The 21,074-nt window shown below is 47.1% G+C and overlaps 1 protein-coding gene across 1 annotated transcript in view; it reads right to left on the bottom strand.

Annotated features, from left to right (window-relative positions):
• LOC139405210 (CUB and sushi domain-containing protein 3-like) overlaps positions 1-21,074 on the bottom strand; it is a gene marked incomplete at its 3' end in the record, with an annotated part of 429,588 nt that overhangs the window by 77,489 nt on the left and 331,025 nt on the right. Inside the window, exons 33-35 of the mRNA XM_071147639.1 lie at positions 17,047-17,160; positions 16,758-16,853; positions 16,072-16,275 (exon numbers count right to left, since the gene is read on the bottom strand). Of these exons, the coding sequence (XP_071003740.1) occupies positions 16,072-16,275; positions 16,758-16,853; positions 17,047-17,160 (414 nt within the window). The remainder of the gene's footprint in view (positions 1-16,071; positions 16,276-16,757; positions 16,854-17,046; positions 17,161-21,074) is intronic.

Below are 21,074 nucleotides of genomic sequence, written 5' to 3' on the forward strand. Positions count from 1 at the left end.
CCTGTATCTACCACACCAAGGACGAACAGGGGTAGTCTACAGACAACCAGCCTGTATCTAACATACCAAGGATGAACAGGGGTAGTCAACAGACAACCAGCCTGTATCTACCACACCAAGGACGAACAGTGGTAGTCTACAGACAACCAGCCTGTATCTACCACACCAAGGACGATCAGGGGTAGTCTACAGACAACCACTGAGTTGTCTACTGCCTGTATCTACCACACCAAGGACGACCAGGGTTAGTCTACAGACAACCAGCTTGTATCTACCACACCAAGGATGAACAGGGGTAGTCAACAGACAACCAGCCTGTATCTACCACACCAAGGACGAACAGTGGTAGTCTACAGACAACCAGCCTGTATCTACCACACCAAGGACGATCAGGGGTAGTCTACAGACAACCACTGAGTTGTCTACTGCCTGTATCTACCACACCAAGGACGATCAGGGGTAGTCTACAGACAACCACTGAGTTGTCTACAGCCTGTATCTACCACACCAACCAGTCAGGACTGTACAGAGGACAGTATATAAACCCACAACATGATTTCTCCTGCCTCAGTGTGTCGTTGAGCCATGCTGCATGTAGGAGCTCACATATCTAATTATTGGCCCCTAATCCAGTTCACTGCAATTTCAAACTCATCAATATTTTACAGATGATGTCCTCTTCACTACTCCCACACAGAGACAGACGCCGTGACAAATTCACAGAAAGCGACTTCGCTATTCATCTCCTCACTCCTCAGGTGAAGCAGACTTGGTGATGATGCCTGTCTCTTCCTGTGCTACATACAACTCTCAATCTCTGCCATAACAATGCTACTTAATATAATGTTTACATACCCTACATTATTTATCTCATATGTATACGTATATACTGTACTCTATATCATCTACTGCATCTTTATGTGATACATGTATCACTAGCCACTTTAACTATGCCACTTTGTTTACATACTCATCTCATATGTATATACTGTACTCGATACCATCTACTGCATCTTGCCTATGCCGCTCTGTACCATCACTCATTCATATATCTTTATGTACATATTCTTTATCCCCTTACACTTGTGTGTTATCTACCAAGAGAATTATCTTCGATTATAATCACAGCCGTATATATCCCCCCCCAAGCAGACACATCGATGGCTCTGAACGAACTTTATTTAACTCTCTGCAAACTGGAAACGATTTATCCGGAGGCTGCATTCATTGTAGCTGGGGATTTTAACAAGGCTAATCTGAAAACAAGACTCCCCAAATTTTATCAGCATATTGATTGCGCAACCAGGGGAGGAAAGACCTTGGATCATTGTTACTCTAACTTCCGCGACGCATATAAGGCCCTGCCCCGCCCCCCTTTCGGAAAAGCTGACCACGACTCCATTTTGTTGATCCCTGCCTACAGACAGAAACTAAAACAAGAGGCTCCCACGCTGAGGTCTGTCCAACGCTGGTCCGACCAAGCTGACTCCACACTCCAAGACTGCTTCCATCACGTGGACTGGGAGATGTTTCGTATTGCGTCAGATAACAACATTGACGAATACGCTGATTCGGTGTGCGAGTTCATTAGAACGTGCGTTGAAGATGTCGTTCCCATAGCAACGATTAAAACATTCCCTAACCAGAAACCGTGGATTGATGGCAGCATTCGTGTGAAACTGAAAGCGCAAACCACTGCTTTTAATCAGGGCAAGGTGTCTGGTAACATGACCGAATACAAACAGTGCAGCTATTCCCTCCGCAAGGCTATCAAACAAGCTAAGCGCCAGTACAGAGACAAAGTAGAATCTCAATTCAACGGCTCAGACACAAGAGGCATGTGGCAGGGTCTACAGTCAATCACGGACTACAGGAAGAAATCCAGCCCAGTCACGGACCAGGATGTCTTGCTCCCAGGCAGACTAAATAACTTTTTTGCCCGCTTTGAGGACAATACAGTGCCACTGACACGGCCTGCAACGAAAACATGCGGTCTCTCCTTCACTGCAGCCGAGGTGAGTAAGACGTTTAAACGTGTTAACCCTCGCAAGGCTGCAGGCCCAGACGGCATCCCCAGCCGCGCCCTCAGAGCATGCGCAGACCAGCTGGCTGGTGTGTTTACGGACATATTCAATCAATCCCTATACCAGTCTGCTGTTCCCACATGCTTCAAGAGGGCCACCATTGTTCCTGTTCCCAAGAAAGCTAAGGTAACTGAGCTAAACGACTACCGCCCCGTAGCACTCACATCCGTCATCATGAAGTGCTTTGAGAGACTAGTCAAGGACCATATCACCTCCACCCTACCTGACACCCTAGACCCACTCCAATTTGCTTACCGCCCAAATAGGTCCACAGACGATGCAATCTCAACCACACTGCACACTGCCCTAACCCATCTGGACAAGAGGAATACCTATGTGAGAATGCTGTTCATCGACTACAGCTCGGCATTCAACACCATAGTACCCTCCAAGCTCGTCATCAAGCTCGAGACCCTGGGTCTCGACCCCGCCCTGTGCAACTGGGTACTGGACTTCCTGACGGGCCGCCCCCAGGTGGTGAGGGTAGGCAACAACATCTCCTCCCCGCTGATCCTCAACACTGGGGCCCCACAAGGGTGCGTTCTGAGCCCTCTCCTGTACTCCCTGTTCACCCACGACTGCGTGGCCACGCACGCCTCCAACTCAATCATCAAGTTTGCGGACGACACAACAGTGGTAGGCTTGATTACCAACAACGACGAGACGGCCTACAGGGAGGAGGTGAGGGCCCTCGGAGTGTGGTGTCAGGAAAATAACCTCACACTCAACGTCAACAAAACTAAGGAGATGATTGTGGACTTCAGGAAACAGCAGAGGGAACACCCCCCTATCCACATCGATGGAACAGTAGTGGAGAGGGTAGCAAGTTTTAAGTTCCTCGGCATACACATCACAGACAAACTGAATTGGTCCACTCACACAGACAGCATCGTGAAGAAGGCGCAGCAGCGCCTCTTCAACCTCAGGAGGCTGAAGAAATTCGGCTTGTCACCAAAAGCACTCACAAACTTCTACAGATGCACAATCGAGAGCATCCTGGTGGGCTGTATCACCGCCTGGTATGGCAACTGCACCGCCCTCAACCGTAAGGCTCTCCAGAGGGTAGTAGGTCTGCACAACGCATCACCGGGGGCAAACTACCTGCCCTCCAGGACACCTACACCACCCGATGTCACAGGAAGGCCATAAAGATCATCAAGGACATCAACCACCCGAGCCACTGCCTGTTCACCCCGCTATCATCCAGAAGGCGAGGTCAGTACAGGTGCATCAAAGCTGGGACCGAGAGACTGAAAAACAGCTTCTATCTCAAGGCCATCAGACTGTTAAACAGCCACCACTAACACTGAGTGGCTGCTGCCAACACACACACTGACACTGACTCAACTCCAGCCACTTTAATAATGGGAATTGATGGGAAATGATGTAAATATATCACTAGCCACTTTAAACAATGCTACCTTATATAATGTTACTTACCCTACATTATTCATCTCATATGCATACGTATATACTGTACTCTATATCATCGACTGTATCCTTATGTAATACATGTATCACTAGCCACTTTAAACTATGCCACTTTGTTTATGTCATGTTGTGTCTTGTCTCTGTCCTTTCCCTTCACCCTGTCTCCCTCTGCTGGTCGTTGTTAGGTTACCTTTTCTCCCCCGCTTTCTCCCAGCTGTTCCTTGTCTCCTCTAACTACCCATTCACCCCGTTTCCCACCTGTTCCCTTTTTCCCTCTGATTAGGTCCCTATATCTCTCTCTGTTTCTGTTCCTGTCCTTGTCGGATTCTTGTTTGTGTTTCATGCCTGAGCCAGACTATCGTCATGTTTGCTGTAACCTTGTCCTGTCCTGTCGGAATCTGCCGGTCTATCTGAGCCTACCTATGTTTGGTTATTAAAGAAGCTCTGTTTAAGTTAGTTCGCTTTTGGGTCCTCATTCACTCACCATAACAGAAGAATCCGACCAAGAATGGACCCAGCGACTTCGGATCCTCTCCACTCAGCCGTCGGGATCCAGGGAGCGATGCTAGGCAGACACGAGCAGGAAGTGTCTGCTGCTCGACATGCCGTTGAGACCCTGGCCACCCAAGTCTCCAACCTCACAGAACAGGTTCACCATCTCCGCCTCGATCCACCGGCCACTTCCAGGGCTTTCGAATCTCCGGAGCCCAGAATCAATAACCCGCCGTGTTACTCTGGGGAGCCCACTGAATGCCGCTCGTTCCTCACCCAGTGTGATATTGTGTTTTCTCTCCAGCCCAACACTTACTCCAGGAGCACTGCTCGTGTCGCCTACGTCATATCTCTCCTTATTGGACGGGCTCGTGAGTGGGGCACGGCAATCTGGGAGGCAAGGGCTGAGTGTACTAACCAGTATCAGGACTTTAAGGAGGAGATGATACGGGTTTTTGATCGATCTGTTTTTGGGGAGGAGGCTTCCAGGGCCCTGTCTTCCCTATGTCAAGGTAATCGATCCATAACAGACTACTCTATTGAGTTTCGCACTCTTGCTGCCTCCAGTGGCTGGAACGAGCCGGCTTTGCTCGCTCTTTTTCTGGAGGGTCTCCGCGCAGAGGTAAAGGATGAGATTCTCTCCCGGGAGGTCCCTTCCAGCGTGGATTCCCTGATTGAACTCGCTATTCGCATTGAGCGACGGGTTGATCTGCGTCACCGAGCTCGTGGAAAGGAGCTCGCGTTCTCCGTTGCCCCCCTCTCCGCATCACTACCATCTTCCTCTGCCGGCTCGGGAGCTGAGCCTATGCAGCTGGGAGGTATCCGCATCTCGACTAAGGAGAGGGAACGGAGAATCACCAACCGCCTCTGTCTCTATTGCGGTTCTGCTGGTCATTTTGTCACTTCATGTCCAGTAAAAGCCAGAGCTCATCAGTAAGCGGAGGGCTACTGGTGAGCGCTACTACTCCTGTCTCTCCTTCAAGATCCTGCACTACCTTGTCGGTCCATCTACGCTGGACCGGTTCGTCAGCTTCCTGCAGTGCCTTAATAGACTCTGGGGCGGAGGGCTGTTTTATGGACGAGACCTGGGCTCGGGAACATGACATTCCTCTCAGACAGTTAAGGGAGTCCACGGCCTTGTTCGCCCTGGATGGTAGTCCTCTCCCCAGGATTCAGCGTGAGACGCTACCTTTAACCCTCACTGTTTCTGGTAATCATAGCGAAACCATTTCTTTTTTGATTTTTCGTTCACCTTTTACACCTGTTGTTTTGGGCCATCCCTGGCTAGTTTGTCATAATCCTTCCATTAATTGGTCTAGTAATTCTATCCTCTCCTGGAACGTCTCTTGTCATGTGAAATGTTTAATGTCTGCTATCCCTCCTGTTTCCTCTGTCTCTTCTTCACAGGAGGAGCCTGGTGATTTGACAGGGGTGCCGGAGGAATATCACGATCTGCGCACGGTGTTCAGTCGGTCCAGGGCCACCTCTCTTCCTCCACACCGGTCGTATGATTGTAGTATTGATCTCCTTCCGGGAACCACTCCCCCCCGGGGTAGACTATACTCTCTGTCGGCTCCCGAACGTAAGGCTCTCGAGGATTATTTGTCTGTAGCTCTTGACGCCGGTACCATAGTCCCCTCCTCCTCTCCCGCCGGAGCGGGGTTTTTTTTTGTCAAGAAGAAGGACGGGTCTCTGCGCCCCTGCATAGATTATCGAGGGCTGAATGACATAACAGTTAAGAATCGTTATCCGCTTCCTCTTATGTCTTCAGCCTTCGAGATCCTGCAGGGAGCCAGGTTTTTCACTAAGTTGGACCTTCGTAACGCTTACCATCTCGTGCGCATCAGGGAGGGGGACGAGTGGAAGACGGCGTTTAACACTCCGTTAGGGCACTTTGAATACCGGGTTCTTCCTTTCGGCCTCGCTAACGCTCCAGCTGTCTTTCAGGCATTAGTCAATGATGTCCTGAGAGACATGCTGAACATCTTTGTTTTCGTTTACCTTGACGATATCCTGATTTTTTCACCGTCACTCCAGATTCATGTTCAGCACGTTCGACGTGTCCTCCAGCGCCTTTTAGAGAATTGTCTTTTTGTGAAGGCTGAGAAGTGCACTTTTCATGCCTCCTCCGTCACATTTCTCGGTTCTGTTATTTCCGCTGAAGGCATTAAGATGGATCCCGCTAAAGTCCAAGCTGTCATTGATTGGCCCGTCCCTAAGTCACGCGTCGAGCTGCAGCGCTTTCTCGGCTTCGCGAACTTCTATCGTCGTTTCATCCGTAATTTCGGTCAGGTGGCCGCTCCTCTCACAGCCCTTACTTCTGTCAAGACGTGCTTTAAGTGGTCCGTTTCCGCCCAGGGAGCTTTTGATCTCCTCAAGAATCGTTTTACATCCGCTCCTATCCTTGTTACACCTGACGTCTCTAGACAGTTCGTTGTCGAGGTTGACGCGTCAGAGGTGGGCGTGGGAGCCATTCTTTCTCAGCGCTCCCTCTCTGACGACAAGGTCCACCCATGCGCGTATTTTTCTCATCGCCTGTCGCCGTCGGAACGTAACTATGATGTAGGTAACCGCGAACTGCTCGCCATCCGGTTAGCCCTAGGCGAATGGCGACAGTGGTTGGAGGGGGCGACCGTTCCTTTTGTCGTTTGGACTGACCATAGGAACCTTGAGTACATCCGTTCTGCCAAACGACTTAATGCGCGTCAGGCGCGTTGGGCGCTGTTTTTCGCTCGTTTCGAGTTCGTGATTTCTTATCGTCCGGGCTCTAAGAACACCAAGCCTGATGCTTTGTCTCGTCTCTTCAGTTCTTCAGTAGCCTCCACTGACCCCGAGGGGATTCTCCCTGAGGGGCGTGTTGTCGGGTTGACTGTCTGGGGAATTGAGAGGCAGGTAAAACAAGCGCTCACTCACACTCCGTCGCCGCGCGCTTGTCCTAGGAACCTTCTTTTCGTTCCCGTTCCTACTCGTCTGGCCGTTCTTCAGTGGGCTCACTCTGCCAAGTTAGCCGGCCACCCTGGCGTTCGGGGTACGCTTGCTTCCATTCGCCAGCGTTTTTGGTGGCCCACCCGGGAGCATGACACGCGTCGTTTCGTGGCTGCTTGTTCGGTCTGCGCGCAGACTAAGTCCGGTAACTCTCCTCCTGCCGGCCGTCTCAGGCCGCTTCCTATCCCCTCTCGACCGTGGTCTCACATCGCCTTAGATTTTGTCACCGGACTGCCTTCGTCAGCGGGGAAGACTGTTATTCTTACGGTTGTCGATAGGTTCTCTAAGGCGGCTCATTTCATTCCCCTTGCTAAGCTTCCTTCTGCTAAAGAGACGGCACAAATCATCATCGAGAATGTTTTCAGAATTCATGGCCTTCCGTCAGACGTCGTTTCGGACAGAGGTCCGCAATTCACGTCTCAATTTTGGAGGGAGTTTTGCCGTTTGATTGGGGCTTCCGTCAGTCTCTCTTCCGGCTTTCACCCCCAGTCTAACGGTCAAGCAGAACGGGCCAATCAGACTATTGGTCGCATCTTACGCAGTCTTTCTTTTCGCAACCCTGCGTCTTGGTCAGAACAGCTCCCCTGGGCAGAATACGCCCACAACTCGCTTCCTTCGTCTGCGACCGGGCTATCTCCTTTTCAGAGTAGCCTCGGGTACCAGCCTCCGCTGTTCTCATCTCAGTTCGCCGAGTCCAGCGTCCCCTCCGCTCAGGCTTTTGTCCAACGTTGCGAGCGCACCTGGAAGAGGGTCAGGTCTGCACTTTGCCGTTATAGGGCGCAGACTGTGAGGGCTGCTAATAAGCGTAGAACTAAGAGTCCTAGATATTGTCGCGGTCAGAGAGTTTGGCTCTCCACTCAGAACCTTCCCCTTAAGACGGCTTCTCGCAAGTTGACCCCGCGGTTCATTGGTCCGTTCCGTATTTCTCGGGTCATTAATCCTGTCGCAGTTCGACTTCTTCTTCCGCGATACCTTCGTCGCGTCCACCCGGTCTTCCATGTCTCCTGTATTAAGCCCGTTCTTCGCGCCCCCGCTCGTCTTCCCCCCCCCCCCCCCCCCATCCTTGTCGAGGGCGCACCCATCTACAGGGTCCGCAGGATTTTGGACATGCGTCCTCGGGGCCGTGGTCACCAGTACCTTGTCGATTGGGAGGGGTACGGTCCTGAGGAGAGGAGTTGGGTTCCCTCTCGGGACGTGCTGGACCGTGCGCTGATCGAGGATTTCCTCCGTTGCCGCCAGGTTTCCTCCTCGAGTGCGCCAGGAGGCGCTCGGTGAGTGGGGGGGTACTGTCATGTTGTGTCTTGTCTCTGTCCTTTCCCTTCACCCTGTCTCCCTCTGCTGGTCGTTGTTAGGTTACCTTTTCTCCCCCGCTTTCTCCCAGCTGTTCCTTGTCTCCTCTAACTACCCATTCACCCCGTTTCCCACCTGTTCCCTTTTTCCCTCTGATTAGGTCCCTATATCTCTCTCTGTTTCTGTTCCTGTCCTTGTCGGATTCTTGTTTGTGTTTCATGCCTGAGCCAGACTATCGTCATGTTTGCTGTAACCTTGTCCTGTCCTGTCGGAATCTGCCGGTCTATCTGAGCCTACCTATGTTTGGTTATTAAAGAAGCTCTGTTTAAGTTAGTTCGCTTTTGGGTCCTCATTCACTCACCATAACAGTTTACATACTCATCTCATTTATACATACTGTACTCGATACCATCTACTGTATCTTGCCTATGCTGCTCTGTACCATCACTCATTCATATATCCTTATGTACATATTCTTTATCCCCTTACACTGTGTACAAGACAGTAGTTTTGGAATTGTTAGTTAGATTACTTGTTATTACTGCATTGTCGGAACTAGAAGAACAAGCATTTCGCTACACTCGCATTAACATCTGCTAACCATGTGTATGTGACAAATAAAATTTGATTTGATTTGATTTGATTTGTGTATAAGGTAGTAGTTTTGGAATAGTTAGGTTAGATTACTCGTTGGTTATTACTGCATTGTCGGAACTAGAAGCACAAGCCTTTCGCTACACTCACATTAACATCTGTTAACCGTGTGTATGTGACCAAATAAAATTTGATTTGATTTGATTTGATTTGATAATCACTATATACCTGCATCCCAAATGGAACCCTATTCCCTACATACAGGTGTAGGATCTTAATTTGATCCTCCTGGTGTTGCAAGAAATGTGAGTGCATTCTAGATTCTAAAAGGTTTATAAAGTTTGTAATTTCCACTTAAAACATTTAGACTTTATCAAACCCCTACAAAAAAAAAAGTGAATTCATTATAATCCATATAATAATTAAACATTTCCTGTTGCTGCAGGATTATTTTCCTGCTGTGAGAAACGGGGTCAAATTAAGCTCCTGCATCTGTGTAGAGCTGGGACTATAAACCAACAGTGATTGCCACCGACCAAACCGACCACTTATCGTGGACATTTGTTGATATGTCCTTCATTTTACGATAAACAACCTACAGGGTTTTACTAGAGAAATGTTCAGTTTTGAAATGAAATACATTTGCTAATGTGTGATTGTCAATGGGACAATTGATAGCTACAACATTCAGAGTAGTAGAAATGATATGGGTAATATCAAACATAACTATGCTGCACATATAAGTTATTAATTTATCATTCCATTTATTGTTATTGTTATAATTCAGTCCATTTATCACAATATGCCAGCAGCATACCACTCTGCATACCACTGCTGGCTTGCTTCTGAAGCTAAGTAGGGTTGGTCCTGGTCAGTTCCTGAATGGGAGACCAGATGCTGCTGGAAGTGGTGCTGGAGGGCCAGTAGGAGGTACTCTTTTCTCTGGTCTAAAAACATTATCCCAATACCGCAGGGCAGTGATTGGGGACACTGCCCCGTGTAGGGTGCTGTCTTTCAGATGGGACAATAAACGGGTGTCCTGACTCTCTGAGGTCATTAAAGATCCCATGGCACTTATCATAAGAGAAGGGGTGTTAACCCCGGTGTCCTGGCTAAATTCCCAATCTGGCCCTCAAACCATCACTGTCACCTAATAATCCCCAGTTTACAATTGTCTCATTCATCCCCCTCCTCTCCCCTGTAACTATTCCCCAGGTCGTTGCTGTAAATGAGAACGTGTTCTCAGTCAACTTACCTGGTAAAATAACGGATTTAAAAAAATTAATAATTTTTGTCGATATCGCCCAGCTCTAATCTGTAGTGCACTACGTTTGAACAGAGCCCTTACGTCACTTAGTGCACTTAATAGGGAATAGGGTGCAGCCTTCATCCCTGTAGGCACCCTTCAGCACGTCTTGTCTCACATCCTTGGACAGATGACATGTTAAACCTTCAATGAAGAGATGAATGTTAACACGAGTACAGGTGGAAGTGCATTCATATGTATGAACCTATAGCCAGTTTGTAATGAGGGTTTGATATTCACTTATTTAGGTACTTGTCCTTTTTTTTACATAATTGTAGGATGCAAGGAACCACGTTACACAATAACATGCATTACTATCTTTTTACCGTGGAGAATCAGACAGAAATGTAGGCTATACTCTCTGCCTTATTGGCTTCTTTCATACCTCCTGTCTCAAAATACAACACTGCCCCTTTAAGGCTCTCCTGGAGGATGATTGGCTACCCTTGGTAGCCTATAAAATAATTCCCATCCAGGGCTTGAAATGAAGGGTGTCCAGTCGTCCCTGGAGACGATGGAAAACATGTCCACAGTTAAAAACAGACCCTGGGACAGTTCTGGGACGACAGATTCCAAATTGATACCGATTGATGTTCTGGTGTCGTTTGGTCAATTTAAAGTATTGATTGTGGATTTATTTGTGGATGAATGAAACAGTTTTTTTTCTGGGTGAATTGTGATGTTTTATTTGTGCATACCATGATTGTGTTTTTGTATCCTAGTGTATATGTACAGTTGAAGTCGAAGTCTACATACACTTAGGTTGGAATCATTAAAACTCATTTTTCAACCACTCAACCACTGCTTCAGGAATACTAGATGGGAGACAAGCAGGTCTGCTTCAGGAATACTAGATAGGAGACAAGCAGGTCTGCTTCAGGAATACTGGATAGGAGACAAGCAGGTCTGCTTCAGGAATACACCAGATAGGAGACAAGCAGGTCTGCTTCAGGAATACACCAGATAGGAGACAAGCAGGTCTGCTTCAGGAATACACCAGATAGGAGACAAGCAGGTCTGCTTCAGGAATACTGGATAGGAGACAAGCAGGTCTGCTTCAGGAATACTGGATAGGAGACAAGCAGGTCTGCTTCAGGAATACTAGATGGGAGACAAGCAGGTCTGCTTCAGGAATACTAGATAGGAGACAAGCAGGTCTGTTTCAGGAATACTGGATAGGAGACAAGCAGGTCTGCTTCAGGAATACACCAGATAGGAGACAAGCAGGTCTGCTTCAGGAATACACCAGATAGGAGACAAGCAGGTCTGCTTCAGGAATATACCAGATAGGAGACAAGCAGGTCTGCTTCAGGAATACACCAGATAGGAGACAAGCAGGTCTGCTTCAAAAATACTGGATGGGAAACAAGCAGGTCTGCTTCAGTAATACATGATGGGATAGGGGCAGGTCTGCTTCAGTAATACTGGATGGGATACGAGCTGGTCTGCTTCAGTAATACTGGATGGGAGACTAGCACGTCTGCTTCAGTAATACTGAATGGGATACGAGCAGGTCTGCTTCAGTAATACTGGATGGGATACGAGCAGGTCTGCTTCAGTAATACTGGATGGGATACGAGCAGGTCTGCTTCAGTAATACTGGATGGGAGACTAGCACGTCTGCTTCAGTAATACTGGATGGGATACGAGCAGGTCTGCTTCAGTAATACTGGATAGGATACGAGCAGGTCTGCTTCAGTAATACTGGATGGGAGACTAGCAGGTCTGCTTCAGTAATACTGGATGGGATACGAGCAGGTCTGCTTCAGTAATACTGGATGGGATACGAGCAGGTCTGCTTCAGTAATACTGGATGGGAGACTAGCAGGTCTGCTTCAGTAATACTGGATGGGATACGAGCAGGTCTGCTTCAGTAATACTGGATGGGATATGAGCAGGTCTGCTTCAGTAATACTGGATGGGAGACTAGCAGGTCTGCTTCAGTAATACTGGATGGGATACGAGCAGGTCTGCTTCAGTAATACTGGATTGGAGACTAGCACGTCTGCTTCAGTAATACTGGATGGGATACGAGCAGGTCTGCTTCAGTAATACTGGATGGGATACGAGCAGGTCTGCTTCAGTAATACTGGATTGGAGACTAGCACGTCTGCTTCAGTAATACTGGATGGGATACGAGCAGGTCTGCTTCAGTAATACTGGATGGGATACGAGCAGGTCTGCTTCAGTAATACTGGATGGGAGACTAGCAGGTCTGCTTCAGTAATACTGGATGGGATACGAGCAGGTCTGCTTCAGTAATACTGGATGGGAGACTAGCACGTCTGCTTCAGTAATACTGGATGGGATACGAGCACGTCTGCTTCAGTAATACTGGATGGGAGACGAGCAGGTCTGCTTCAGTAATACTGGATGGGATATGAGCAGGTCTGCTTCAGTAATACTGGATGGGATACGAGCAGGTCTGCTTCAGTAATACTGGATGGGATATGAGCAGGTCTGCTTCAGTAATACTGGATGGGAGACTAGCAGGTCTGCTTCAGTAATACTGGATTGGAGACTAGCACGTCTGCTTCAGTAATACTGGATGGGATACGAACAGGTCTGCTTCAGTAATACTGGATGGGATACGAGCAGGTCTGCTTCAGTAATACTGGATGGGATACGAGCAGGTCTGCTTCAGTAATACTGGATGGGATACGAGCAGGTCTGCTTCAGTAATACTGGATGGGAGACTAGCAGGTCTGCTTCAGTAATACTGGATTGGAGACTAGCACGTCTGCTTCAGTAATACTGGATGGGAGACGAGCAGGTCTGAGAGCACGGATACATTTTAATGTTGTTTGTTGTGTTTAGTTAATCATGTTGTCCACATCACATGGACAACATGTACACTGCCACTTTGGATTGATTCCATCCCCTCCTAGCTACTCTGTGGGAGTCTGTTAACTAAAACCAGGTTAGATTCCATCCCCCTCCTAGTTACTCTGTGGGAGTCTGTTAACTAAAACCAGGTATGATTCCATCCCCCTCCTAGCTACTCTGTGGGAGTCTGCTAACTAAAACCAGGTATGATTCCATCCCCCTCCTAGTTACTCTGTGGGAGTCTGTTAACTAAAACCAGGTATGATTCCATCCCCTCCTAGTTACTCTGTGGGAGTCTGTTAACTGAAACCAGGTTTGATTCCATCCCCCTCCTAGTTACTCTGTGGGAGTCTGTTAACTGAAACCAGGTTTGATTCCATCCCCCTCCTAGTTACTCTGTGGGAGTCTGTTAACTAAAACCAGGTTTGATTCCATCCCCCTCCTAGTTACTCTGTGGGAGTCTTTTAACTGAAACCAGGTTTGATTCCATCCCCCTCCTAGTTACTCTGTGGGAGTCTGTTAACTGAAACCAGGTATGATTCCATCCCCCTCCTAGTTACTCTGTGGGAGTCTGTTAACTAAAACCAGGTTTGATTCCATCCCCCTCCTAGTTACTCTGTGGGAGTCTGTTAACTGAAACCAGGTTTGATTCCATCCCCCTCCTAGTTACTCTGTGGGAGTCTGTTAACTGAAACCAGGTATGATTCCATCCCCCTCCTAGTTACTCTGTGGGAGTCTGTTAACTAAAACCAGGTTTGATTCCATCCCCCTCCTAGTTACTCTGTGGGAGTCTGTTAACTGAAACCAGGTTTGATTCCATCCCCCTCCTAGTTACTCTGTGGGAGTCTGTTAACTAAAACCAGGTTTGATTCCATCCCCCTCCTAGTTACTCTGTGGGAGTCTGTTAACTGAAACCAGGTTTGATTCCATCCCCCTCCTAGTTACTCTGTGGGAGTCTGTTAACTGAAACCAGGTATGATTCCATCCCCCTCCTAGTTACTCTGTGGGAGTCTGTTAACTGAAACCAGGTTTGATTCCATCCCCCTCCTAGTTACTCTGTGGGAGTCTGTTAACTAAAACCAGGTTTGATTCCATCCCCCTCCTAGTTACTCTGTGGGAGTCTGTTAACTGAAACCAGGTTTGATTCCATCCCCCTCCTAGTTACTCTGTGGGAGTCTGTTAACTGAAACCAGGTATGATTCCATCCCCCTCCTAGTTACTCTGTGGGAGTCTGTTAACTAAAACCAGGTTTGATTCCATCCCCCTGCTAGTTACTCTGTGGGAGTCTGTTAACTGAAACCAGGTTTGATTCCATCCCCCTCCTAGTTACTCTGTGGGAGTCTGTTAACTGAAACCAGGTTTGATTCCATCCCCCTCCTAGTTACTCTGTGGGAGTCTGTTAACTAAAACCAGGTATGATTCCATCCCCTCCTAGTTACTCTGTGGGAGTCTGTTAACTAAAACCAGGTATGATTCCATCCCCTCCTAGTTACTCTGTGGGAGTCTGTTAACTGAAACCAGGTTTGATTCCATCCCCCTCCTAGTTACTCTGTGGGAGTCTGTTAACTGAAACCAGGTATGATTCCAGAAAAACACAACTTTTCTACCTCTAACTTCCTTCATACTGAACACAGAGAAATACAGATGGTATCCACAAATTCATCTGACTCTTGGTAAGGAGATAAAACTCCTGAAATATTCCTTTAAAGATGGGATCTACGAGTTCATCTGACTCTTGAGGAAGTAGATTTAGGGCTTCATTGCCAAATTGCTGAAGTATTCCTTTAAAGATGGGATCTACGAGTTCATCTGACTCTTGGGGAAGTAGATTTAGGGCTTCATTGCCAAATTTCTGAAATATTCCTTTAAAGATGGGATCTACGAGTTCATCTGACTCTTGAGGAAGTAGATTGAGGGCTTCATTGCCAAATTGCTGAAGTATTCCTTTAAAGATGGGATCTACGAGTTCATCTGACTCTTGGGGAAGTAGATTTAGGGCTTCATTGCCAAATTGCTGAAGTATTCCTTTAAAGATGGGATCTACGAGTTCATCTGACTCTTGGGGAAGTAGATTTAGGGCTTCATTGCCAAATTGCTGAAGTATTCCTTTAAAGATGGGATCTACGAGTTCATCTGACTTTGGGGAAGTAGATAAAGGGCTTCATTGCCAAATTTCTGAAGTATTCCTTTAAAGATGGGATCTACGAGTTCATCTGACTTTGGGGAAGTAGATAAAGGGCTTCATTGCCAAATTGCTGAAGTATTCCTTTAAAGATGGGATCTACGAGTTCATCTGACTCTTGGGGAAGTAGATTTAGGGCTTCATTGCCAAATTGCTGAAGTATTCCTTTAAAGATGGGATCTACGAGTTCATCTGACTTTGGGGAAGTAGATAAAGGGCTTCATTGCCAAATTTCTGAAGTATTCCTTTAAAGATGGGATCTACGAGTTCATCTGACTTTGGGGAAGTAGATAAAGGGCTTCATTGCCAAATTGCTGAAGTATTCCTTTAAAGATGGGATCTACGAGTTCATCTGACTCTTGGGGAAGTAGATTTAGGGCTTCGTTGCCAAATTGCTGAAGTTTTCCTTTCAGAGAGAGAAGCTCCATCTAAAAGAAACGGTCTGCTCTCCAGCTTTATTTAGAAAGGGAAAGACCTCTAGATCAAATGGACTGTTTTCCACTTCCTCCTTTTAAAGCTGCAGGGTCTGGGTTGACCTCACATGAAGAAGTATTACTGGGCAGCACAACGACGTGTTCCCTTGGACAGACGGATAGCACACTATCACTGTGCAATGGAGGAGCATCAAAGCCACGAATGCAATACTTTATCATCTGAAATATAGTCACTACTTCGGGTCTAAGGCATTGAATAATGTTTTTTTTTGGGGGTGGGGGGGGACAATCCAATGATTCTCAATTCCATTCGTATTTGGGAAAATGTACATCCACTCATGAGGTGGAAATAACCAATTTCGCCAGGCACCCCTAGGTCTGTGACTGTGTGGTTTGGGTCGGTGGAACTAGGTCTGTGACTGTGAGGAGTTGGCGCAGTCTACTTACCTACGCAGGTGGGCTCAGTGCCGTTCCACTGAGCCACAGTGTTCGGGATGGCCTCACACCTGATGGCAGTGGCGCCGTGCAGAGCGTAGCCTGGATTGCATTCAAACAGCACCACCGTGCCAATGCCAAAGTCGTTTCCTATCCGCTTCCCAAACCTGGGCTCCGGCACAGAGCTGCACTGAGATGCACTGGTCCTGGGGACAGCTGAGAGGAGAGAAGACAAGCAGTGTGAGAGAGGGAGAGCGAGAGAGAGAGAGAGAGAGAGAGAAAGAGAGAGAGAGAGAGAGAAAGAGAGAAAGAAAGAGAGAGAGACAGGCAGACACAGAGAAGACAGGCAGGCAGGCAGAGAGAGATAGAGGGCGCAAGACAGAGAGAAGACATGGGATTGGCACAGAGATCCACCAAAACATCCTCTCTCAGATCATCAGTCAATCTCTGCATCTTCCCCCATGTCTTTTCCCTGCTCTGCTCAGCTCAACGATCCTCTGCACTGACTCAATGGAACACCACTGACTAGTCCTTTGTATGGCAGAGAGACAGATTAATCAAGACACTGTGATATGACGTAGTGTTTTTTTTTTAAAAGGGCTGCCAAATGTTCTCCTCTCTGCCAAGATAGCAGGTAGCAACTGCAAGGCAGTTCATCTATCTTCATATCAAAGAGCAGATAATATAGAAAAACATGCCTTGATAAACAAAGTGGAATCCCTTGGCTGTCTCTGGACCCGCGGTGGTGAACTTGACGGTGATTTTGTTCCCAGAACTTAAAGGTAGAGTCTCTCCTTCAGTGTCGGGAGAAAAGAGAGAGGTTTTTCGTTTTCGTTAAACCCATCACTTTAAAAACTCAACGAACATTATATTTAAATTCCTTTATTTACATTGAGATTTGTTATTGAGATTATCATTTTTTATTCAGGTGTGTCCTGTCAGGTCATGATAAGATTCACTGTAAAGAGAAAATGTGATGTTCTCTACCTGAGTGAGAGCCGGAGATGGACGAGAGGACAGGAGAGTCTGGAGTCGGGCCGTCGTAGATTTCTACAACGTCACTCACCAACGTCTGAAACACCACAAACTGGCCAAACAGCACTAGAGAGAGAGAGACACAGAGAGAGAGAGAGAGAGAGAGAGAGAGACAGAGAGGGGTCGGATAAGAACATCAGCAACCTCATCTTCCACACAAACCATCCCCTGGAATGGCACAGTGCTATATTAGCACACTACCCCTTTGAGGGGGTGTTAACGAAGGGTGGAAACTCTGGATACTTGACAACGAGGACTCTGGGTCAGCTAATATAAATCTCTATAAGTCTGGAAAAGTAATGGTACAGGGTAACCCCAAACAGTTTCAGCTGGACTTTCACCTAATCAAATAATTAGCCCAGCAGGAGAAGCTCTCCCTTGAGAAAGATACCCCCACCCTGAGCAGGTCAGACAAGACCTCTTCATTATATAACCCCACAGACGAGCCACCCCGAGCGGGTCAGACCAAACCTCTTCATTATATAACCCCACAGACGAGCCACCCCCAGCGGAAAGTCAACCTCCCAGCACAGAGTACTACTCCCTCATTGAAATGAAGGATACATTTACCCAGCTGGAGGTAAGGCAGGTGGAGCTGGAACAGCAGGTGATTACACTCCAGTCAGCACAGACCCAGACAACAGTCCAGCACAACAACACTCTCTTAACCAGACCCAGAGAGCTGGAGGTGGACAGAGACATATCTGCACTCTGGACAGTGGTGAGACAACTACAACAGGAGAAGAGCAGAACACTAGAGGAGAGGATCAGACTGCTGGAGCAACAGATCAATAGGCACCCCACCCAGACCAGCGATACACTCTCCCAGACCTGCGGGACCCCCCCCACCTGGACCTACATATAGAGGACCCACGCAGAGAGTACCTACATCCAGACCACAACACCCCCCCACCCACCTCAAGTGTTTAGTCAGCCCACTGACACCACTATCAGACCACAGCAAAATCACAGTCTACTTGAACAGAGCAATACTCAACCATGAGGCATCAAAGCCAAAGGAACTGAGTAACATTAAGAAATGCTATAGGTGGAAGGAATGCACTTTGGAAAACTACCAAAAAACAATTAGGCAACAACAAATTCAATCCCTTTTAGAAAATTTCCTGGGTAAAACGTTCCACTGTAATAGTGAAGGTGTAAACTTGGCAGTAGAAAATCTTAACAGTATATTTGACCTCTCAGCTTCCCTATCAAATCTAAAAATCTCAAACAGAAAACTGAAGAAAATGAACAACAATGACAAATGGTTTGATGAAGAATGCAAAAATCGAAGAAAGAAATTGAGAAACCTGTCCAACCAAATACATAGAGACCTGAGTCTACGCCTTCACTATGGTGAATCACTAAAACAATACAGAAATACACTACGGAAAAAGAATGTCAGAAATCAGCTCAATGTAATTGGAGAATCCATAGACTCAAACCACTTCTGGGAAAATTGGAAAACACTAAGCAAACAACAACACACATTATTATGTGGGTAAAGATGTATGGGTAAACCACTTCTCCAATCGTTTTGGCTCTATAACAAAGAACAAAGAGCAAAAACATAAACATGATCAAATACAAATCTTAGAATCAACTATTAAAGACGACCAGAACCCACTGGATTCTCCAATTACCTTGAATGAACTACAGGACAAAATAAAAACCCTCCAACCCAAAAAGTCTGTGGTGTTGATGGTATCCTCAATGAAATGATCAAATATACAGACAACAAATTCCAATTGGCTATACTAAAACATCATCCTCAGGTCTGGCATCTTCCCCAATATTTGGAAACAAGGACTGATCACCCCAATCCACAAAAGTGGAGACAAATTTGACCCCAATAACTACCGTGGGATATGCGTCAACAGCAAACTTGGGAAAATCCTCTGCATTATTATTAACAGCAGACTCGTACATTTCCTCAGTGAAAACAATGTACTGAGCAAATGTCAAATTGGCCTTTTACCAAATTACCGTACAACAGACCACGTATTCACCCTGCACACCCTAATTGACAACCAAACAAACCAACCAAGTCTTTTCATGCTTTGTTGATTTCAAAAAAGCCTTTGACTTAATTTGGCATGAGGGTCTGCTATACAAACTGATGGAAAGTGATGTTGGGGGTAAAACATACGACACTATAAAATCAATGTACACAAACAACAAGTGTGCGGCTAAAATTGACAAAAAACACACGCATTTTTCTGAATCTGAAGTCAAATGTCTACTGTTTGCTGATGATATGGTGCTTCTGTCACCAACCAAGGAGCGAGAGAGAGAGAGAGAGAGATACAGAGGCAGAGAGAGAGACAGACAGACAGACAGACAGACAGACAGACCGGCAGACAGGCAGACAGGCAGACAGACAGACAGACAGACAGACAGACAGACAGACAGACAGACAGACAGACAGGCAGACAGGCAGACAGGCAGACAGGCAGACAGACAGACAGACAGACAGACAGACAGACAGACAGACAGACAGACAGACAGACAGACAGACAGAGAGAGATACAGAGGCAGAGAGAGAGACACACAGAGACAGAGAGAGAAAGAGAGACAGAGAGAGACAGACAGAGAGATACAGGGAGAGAGAGACAGACAGAGAGAGAGAAACCCTATCCCCAAATAGATAGCAGGACCTGTCCTGCTCATCCACATCGCATCAGACAACGCCACATGAAAACTAAACACTCCTAGCATCTCAAATAGCACCCTCTCCTATAAAGTGCATTAACACTAAACACTCCTAGTATCTCAAATAGCACTCTCTCCTATAAAGTGCATTAGTTATCAAATCAAAAAATCCAATAATGTTCAATTAGTCACGTGGGCCGAATACAAAACCAACAATGCAGTTCAAAAAACAAGGATAAGAATAAAGAAATAAAAGTAACAAGTAATTAAAGAACAGCAGTGAAATAACATTAGCGAGACTATATACAGGGGGTACCGGTACAGAGTCAATGTGGAGGCTATATACAGGGGGTACCGGTACAGAGTCAATGTGGAGGCTATATATAGGGGGTACCGGTACAGAGTTAATGTAGAGGCTATATACAGGGGGTACCGGTACAGAGTCAATGTGGAGGCTATATACAGGGGGTACCGGTACAGAGTCAATGTGGAGGCTATATACAGGGGGTACCGGTACAGAGTCAATGTGGAGGCTATATACAGGGGGTACCGGTACAGAGTCAATGTGGAGACTATATACAGGGGGTACTGGTACAGAGTCAATGTGGAGGCTATATACAGGGGGTACCGGTACAGAGTCAATGTGGAGGCTATATACAGGGGGTACCGGTACAGAGTCAATGTGGAGACTATATACAGGGGGTACCGGTACAGAGTCAATGTGGAGACTATATACAGGGGGTACCGGTACAGAGTCAATGTGGAGACTATATACAGGGGGTACCGGTACAGAGTCAATGTGGAGACTATATACAGGGGGTACCGGTACAGAGTCAATGTGGAGACTATATACAGGGGGTACCGGTACAGAGTCAATGTGGAGGCTATATATAGGGGGTACCGGTACAGAGTCAATGTAGAGGCTATATACAGGGGGTACCGGTACAGAGTCAATGTGGAGGCTATATACAGGGGGTACCGGTACAGAGTCAATGTGGAGGCTATATACAGGGGGTACCGGTACAGAGTCAATGTGGAGACTGTATACAGGGTATTATGGTACAGAGTCAATGTGGAGACTATATACAGGGGGTACTGGTACAGAGTCAATGTGGAGGCTATATACAGGGGGTACCGGTACAGAGTCAATGTGGAGACTATATACAGGGTATTATGGCACAGAGGCAATGTGGAGGCTATATACAGGGGGTACCGGTACAGAGTCAATGTGGAGGCTATATACAGAGGGTACCGGTACAGAGTCAATGTGGAGGCTATATACATGGGGTACCGGTACATAGTCATTGTGCGGGGGCACCGGTTAGTCG

This window comes from Oncorhynchus clarkii, unplaced genomic scaffold (genome assembly GCF_045791955.1).
Source record: "Oncorhynchus clarkii lewisi isolate Uvic-CL-2024 unplaced genomic scaffold, UVic_Ocla_1.0 unplaced_contig_6320_pilon_pilon, whole genome shotgun sequence".
In the NCBI taxonomy this organism is placed as follows: Eukaryota; Metazoa; Chordata; class Actinopteri; order Salmoniformes; family Salmonidae; genus Oncorhynchus; species Oncorhynchus clarkii.